Source organism: Lethenteron reissneri, chromosome 65 (assembly GCF_015708825.2).
Source record: "Lethenteron reissneri isolate LAM-NWPU_2019-01 chromosome 65, ASM1570882v1, whole genome shotgun sequence".
Taxonomy (NCBI): domain Eukaryota; kingdom Metazoa; phylum Chordata; class Hyperoartia; order Petromyzontiformes; family Petromyzontidae; genus Lethenteron; species Lethenteron reissneri.
Window position 1 is genome coordinate 4819278 of NC_083843.1, and position 7170 is coordinate 4826447.

Consider the following 7170-nt stretch of genomic DNA (forward strand, 5'->3'; position numbering starts at 1 on the left):
CTGATGCAATTTTAAACCATCATCTAAATTCACAGACTAATTTCTTTAAAACTGCTTTTTGTGTTTAGTTTGTTGTCCTTCCTCCGCACCTCCGATTAGTACGGTTGGGTATGTACGGTGCGAAAGAAGTGCAACACTCACACTATATTCTACACTATACAGTGAAACTTTGGATTGCGAGTTACTTGGTCTGCGAGTGTTTTGCAAGACGAGCAAAATTTGAAAATAAATATTAATTTGATAAATGAGCGAGGTCTTGCATTACGAGTCCTGTAGTACGTACAGTATACGCTTTGTCTGCCGAGCGTCAAGTGATCACAACTGAGCCGATGGTTCTTCTCTCTCTCTCGCTGCGGGATTGTAGCTAATCGTCTTCCATGCTCGGTCTCAGTCGGCGTGCCTCATTCGTATAGTCAACATCCGTGCGAGCTACGGTGTTTACTATAGTGTTGTGACCACGTGTGTGTGCGTAAAGCATTTTTTTTATCTTGTGTCCGAGTGTAGTGACTGTTCTTTAGTAACTGTACTGCAAGTGAAAGTCATCCTACACAATAACCCTCCTCTCCTCTCTCTCGTCTCCCTCATACCAGCCACGATTAAATTTAATTAATACATTTGATTACTTTATATTAAATTTAAATAAGAAAAATAAAAAAAAGGTATTTTGTATCAATCATTTTTATATGAATACAATATTTTTGGGTTGTGGAACGAATCATCTGAGTTTCCATTATTTCTTATGGGGAAATTCGCTTTGATATACGAGTGCTTTGGATTACAAACACGTTTCCGGAACGAATTATGCTCGCAATCCAAGGTTTTACTGTACACTACCTCCAACGAGCACGGTTGGCTACATACGGTGTGAAAGAACTGGAACATACGTACATACTTCTGAGATAAAAAGAAGGTAAGAATAAAGAGTGATGCCGCGACTCTAAGACTCTGTCGCCTCGACGGACCTGGTTTTCACCTGAGGACGGCTGCTTGCGTTGTGGCCGAAACGTCGTGAGAATTGTTTTATTATGTTTTATTTTTATTATTTTATTACTTCCCTTCTACGTGACTTTACCGAAAGAACCAAGAAGAGGAAAATAAAGAGTGACATCGAGACTATTCAAGTTTTTTTTATTTTACCGGGTAAGGCTCACTGAGCTTTTTGGCGTCATCTGGTCCAACACCATGTGAGATTAGGCTCTAAGGAAAGCTGTCTCGGGTGTGGACCAATCAATTTCAATGACAGTGCATACATTATCAGAGTTGTGTTTTTTGTTTGCATTCCGACTGCAGGTATTGTGGTCAATGCAAACATGACTCCTTGTAAAAAAAGGTGTCAGATTTGTTGCCAGATAAAAGGGTACAATTTTTTTTATCATATTTTGCTACTGGCAAATGATAGCTCAACGAAGTGGGCTGATCCCCACCACGTGGAGATTTATAGCAGAAGCCAAATACTCTAAACACGTTATTCTAAATGTCGAGGGCAAAACCAGAGGACCCGTAAAAGCGACCACGGGGAGAAATATAGACGTGCTAACTCCAAATATACAATCTTGATTTGGAGCTTTCGTGGCTGCAGGAATCCATACTCTTTGGTTCTTTCGGTAAAGTCACGTAGGTAGAAAATAAAATAAATCACGACGTTTCGGGCGCAACGCAAGCGTCCGTCATCAGGTGGGAAAGCATGGTCTGCTGCTGAGGCAGACCGTATTAAAAAGGTTTGAAATGGGTGTAGCCCAAGGGTCAAAAAGAAGTGGCCGGGGCTAGTGATGTTAATGTGAGAAATTATCATGTAACTGTAAGATATACAGCAGGTGTCACGATTGGGACTGCACCCACTAACTCCTGTATACCAGGCGAGGTAGTTAACATATTCTAGCCACTGCGGCGCGCTTAGACTGGGAGTGTCACTGCCTTGAAAAAAGTATCCCTCGCTGCAGGACTTACGGATATAACTCGCCTGTTCTAAAAGCCAAGATTCTGTCTTAAATTTCACTGACTACCCATCGAATGTGAAGCCATTCTTAAGTTTGACGGACGCTTCAATATTACGCTAACCGCATGACCCCTGGCGCACACGGCACGGTCTGCGTTGAACTTATTTCACACCCTGCGGAGCCGACGGCGCTAATCGGAGCACCGGCACACAGCAGCACACAGACACGCACATCACACAAAGATAAAGACAAAGATCCCCCGTGTAGCCTCAACAGACTGTTGGGGCAAGTGCGGTTAGCGAGCAGCATTAATTAAGGCCGGCATGGCACGGGGGGGTGGGGGTGGCCAGCACCACGCCCGGCCACCTTTGTCTCATTCTAGGCTGAGTCTATCTAGGGGAGGCCCAGGACCGGTTCAGATCATCATCATCATTACTGCTGTTGGCTGTGAGCTGGAATCGAACTCGGATTGCTGGGTTTGTAGTGCAGCGCGCTAACCGCTACACTACACAGCACACTGACACACACAACACACCGACACACACACAGCACACGGACACACAGCAGGACACTGACACACGGCACGCTGACACAGCACGCTGACATACACATTGACACACACACTGACACACACACTGACACACACTGACACACACATTGACACACACACTGACACACACACTGACACACAGACAGACACATTGACAAAGATCCCCCGTATAGCCTGAACAGACTGTAGGGGCAAGTGCTGTTGGCGAGCACCTATGAAGGCCGGAACGGTACACGAGGGGGTGGGTGGCCAGCACCACGCCCGACCGCCTTTGTCTCCCCAGTGGCGATGTTTACACACCGCACCAGGTACTCATTTAAGGCTGAGTCGACCTAGGGGAGGCCCAGGACCGGTTCAGATAATCGTCACTGGTGTTAGCCGTGAGCGGGAATCGAACCCGGGTCGCCAGGTTCATAGCGCAGCGCGCTAACCGCTACACTACCGCTCTGACATACACACTGACACACACACTGACATACACACTGACACACACATTGACACACACACTGACATACACAATGACACACACAGCAGCACAATGACACACACAGCAGCACATTGACACACACAACAGCGCATTGACACACACAGCAGCGCATTGACACACACAGCAGCGCATTGACACACACAGCAGCACATTGACACACACAGCAGCACATTGACACACACAGCAGCACATTGACACACACGACAGCACACTGACACACACAGCAGCACATTGACACACACAGCAGCACATTGACACACACGGCAGCACATTGACACACACAGCAGCACGCTGACACACACAGCAGCACATTGACACACACAGCAGCACACTGACACACACAGCAGCACATTGATACACACAGCAGCACAATGACACACACGGCAGCACATTGACACACACGGCAGCACATTGACACACACGGCAGCGCATTGACACACACAGCAGCGCATTGACACACACAGCAGCGCATTGACACACACAGCAGCACACTGACACACACAGCAGCACAATGACACACACAGCAGCACATTGACACACACAGCAGCACATTGACACACACAGCAGCACATTGACACACACAGCAGCACATTGACACACACAGCAGCACGTTGACACACACGGCACGCTGACACACACGGCAGCGCATTGACACACACAGCAGCACATTGACACACACAGCAGCACATTGACACACACATCAGCACATTGACACACACATCAGCACATTGACACACACAGCAGCACATTGACACACACAGCAGCACATTGACACACACAGCAGCACATTGACACACACAGCAGCACATTGACACACACAGCAGCACATTGACACACACAGCAGCGCATTGACACACACAGCAGCGCATTGACACACACAGCAGGACATTGACACACACAGCAGCACACTGACACACACACAGCAGCACATTGACACACACAGCAGCACATTGACACACACAGCAGCACATTGACACACACAGCAGCACATTGACACACACAGCAGCACATTGACACACACGGCAGCACATTGACACACACGGCAGCACACTGACACACACAGCAGCACATTGACACACACAGCAGCACACTGACACACACAGCAGCACATTGACACACACGGCAGCACATTGACACACACGGCAGCACGCTGACACACACGGCAGCACATTGACACACACAGCAGCACACTGACACACACAGCAGCACATTGACACACACAGCAGCACAATGACACACACAGCAGCACATTGACACACACAGCAGCACATTGACACACACAGCAGCACACTGACACACACACAGCAGCACATTGACACACACACAGCAGCACATTGACACACACAGCAGCACATTGACACACACAGCAGCACATTGACACACACGGCAGCACAATGACACACACGGCAGCACATTGACACACACGGCAGCACATTTACACACACGGCAGCGCATTGACACACACGGCAGCGCATTGACACACACGGCAGCGCATTGACACACACGGCAGCGCATTGACACACACAGCAGCACAATGACACACACAGCAGCACATTGACACACACAGCAGCACATTGACACACACAGCAGCACATTGACACACACAGCAGCACGTTGACACACACGGCACGCTGACACACACAGCAGCGCATTGATACACACAGCAGCACATTGACACACACAGCAGCACATTGACACACACAGCAGCACATTGACACACACAGCAGCACATTGACACACACAGCAGCACATTGACACACACAGCAGGATACACACAGCAGCACATTGACACACACAGCAGCCCATTGACACACACAGCAGCACGCTGACACACACAGCAGCACATTGACACACACAGCAGCACATTGACACACACAGCAGGATACACACAGCAGCGCATTGACACACACAGCAGCCCATTGACACACACAGCAGCACGCTGACACACACAGCAGCACGCTGACACACACAGCAGCACATTGACACACACAGCAGCACATTGACACACACGGCAGCACACTGACACACACAGCAGCACATTGACACACACAGCAGCACATTGACACACACGGCAGCACATTGACACATACGGCAGCACACTGACACACACAGCAGCACATTGACACACACAGCAGCACATTGACACACACGGCAGCACATTGACACATACGGCAGCACATTGACACACACAGCAGCACATTGACACACACAGCAGCACATTGACACACACAGCAGCACATTGACACACACGGCAGCACACTGACACACACAGCAGCACATTGACACACACAGCAGCACATTGACACACACGGCAGCACATTGACACATACGGCAGCACATTGACACACACAGCAGCACATTGACACACACAGCAGCACATTGACACACACAGCAGCACATTGACACACACAGCAGCACATTGACACACACAGCAGCACATTGACACACACCGCAGCACTGACACACACAGCAGCACAATGACACACAAAACACTGACACACACACAGCAGCACATTGACACACACAGCAGCGCATTGACACACACAGCAGCACATTGACACACACAGCAGCACTGACACACACCGCAGCACATTAACACACAAAACACTGACACACACAGCAGCAGACACAGCAGCGCAAACATAGAGCAGCACACTTGACACACAGCAGCACAGACACACACCGACACGCAACCCATTAATAGCCCCATCATCATTACCACCACCCACCACCACCACCACCCCGCTCTCCTTACCACCCCCGGGGGCCCCACAAGGCGCCATTCGCCGCAGAGAACCTAGGCGCGACCGAGGCTTTGCTAATGGCGCTAGGCCGCACAGCCCGAGTCTCGCCTCCAGCTCCGCATGGGCTCAAGGCGACGCCCCGTCCCCCCGCCGCCCTCTCGCCGTCGACCTCCTCCTCCTGCCGCTCACCCTTCACCGCCCGCTCCGTCGTGGGCAGCTTCCCGTCCTTGAGCGGGGCGGCCATGGGGGACGCGAAGAGACGGAGACCGAGAAGAGAGCTGAGACCCGAGACCCGGATGCGCGGTGACGTCTCCGGGCTGCAAGCCCACCCCCACCCAACATGGCCGCCAAGCCCCGGCCACGCCCAACATTGCACCCCCCCCCCACCCAACATGGCCACCACGCATCGGCCACGCCCAACGTTACTCTCCCCAACCCAACATGGCCGCCAAGCCCCGGCCACGCCCAACATTACACCCCCCCACCCAACATGGCCGCCGCGCCCAACATTACTCCCCACCCAAGATGGTAGCTACGCCCAACATTACCCCCTCCCACCCAATATGGCCACCACGCCCATTACCCCCCACCCAACATCGTCGCCAAGCCTCGGCCATGCTGAACATTACACCCCACCCAACATGGCCGCCAAGCCCCGCCACGTCCAATATTACACCCCACCCAACATGGCCGCCCCGCCCGCACCGACACAAAAACCCCAAAATACCCCCCCCCCCCCACCGGGCCGTGCCTCCCCACCCAACATGACCGCCAGTCGAGGACAACCAGCCGCCATCTTAAGTGGGGAGAAGCCGATGGGGCGTGGTATTTTGCTCCTCCCCCCCTCGTCCTTGGCGAGTCGCAACGCGGTGACGTCACAAACGCAATGCGGCAGCCCCCCCCCCCCCCCATGGGGCGTCCCTACGCAAAATGGCGGCGGTGGCGTCACTTCGACGCTCACTCAGTAATCAAAATCCGATGATCTATGAAGCTTTTTTTACCAATCTCCAGTAGGGACGAGGGGGGGGGGTCAGAACGTTACTGCAACAACACAATACTATTCATAAAATGGGACCTTTTTGCCAGTATCAAATTTTGAAAAAATAATAGATTTTCCCCTTTCTGGCAATGAAACAGGAGTTGTTAAGATGTTCAAACACCAAGTAGAAACCTTTTGCAAGGAATCACTTTACTGCATTAACCACACACAGTGCTTGTGGTGAGCATGCAAACAAACATGTTCTGATATGTGCATTGTCTGAAACTGTTCAATTAAGCAAAGTATACGAATTACAATTAGACACGTTAAACTAAGTCTAGATTTGAAGTTTTCGTGACTGCAGGGATCCATACTCTTTGGTTCTTTCGGTAAAGTCACGTAGGTATAAAATAAAATAAATTATATCAAGACGTTAAACTCAGTGTTAAAAAAAACACGTTTCTTTTTTGTGC

The 7170-nt window shown here is 50.7% G+C and overlaps 1 protein-coding gene across 2 annotated transcripts in view; it reads right to left on the minus strand.

The window, feature by feature from the left end:
• The window catches only part of LOC133359731 (protein phosphatase 3 catalytic subunit alpha-like), a 46052-nt gene extending 40009 nt beyond the window's left edge, over positions 1 to 6043 (minus strand). For both annotated transcript variants that reach the window (XM_061578256.1, XM_061578255.1), the window contains exon 1: positions 5908 to 6043. In XM_061578256.1, coding sequence (XP_061434240.1) covers positions 5908 to 5962 — 55 coding nt within the window. In that variant the 5' untranslated portion in view covers positions 5963 to 6043. The remainder of the gene's footprint in view (positions 1 to 5907) is intronic.
• Positions 6044 to 7170: the final 1127 nt, after the last annotated feature.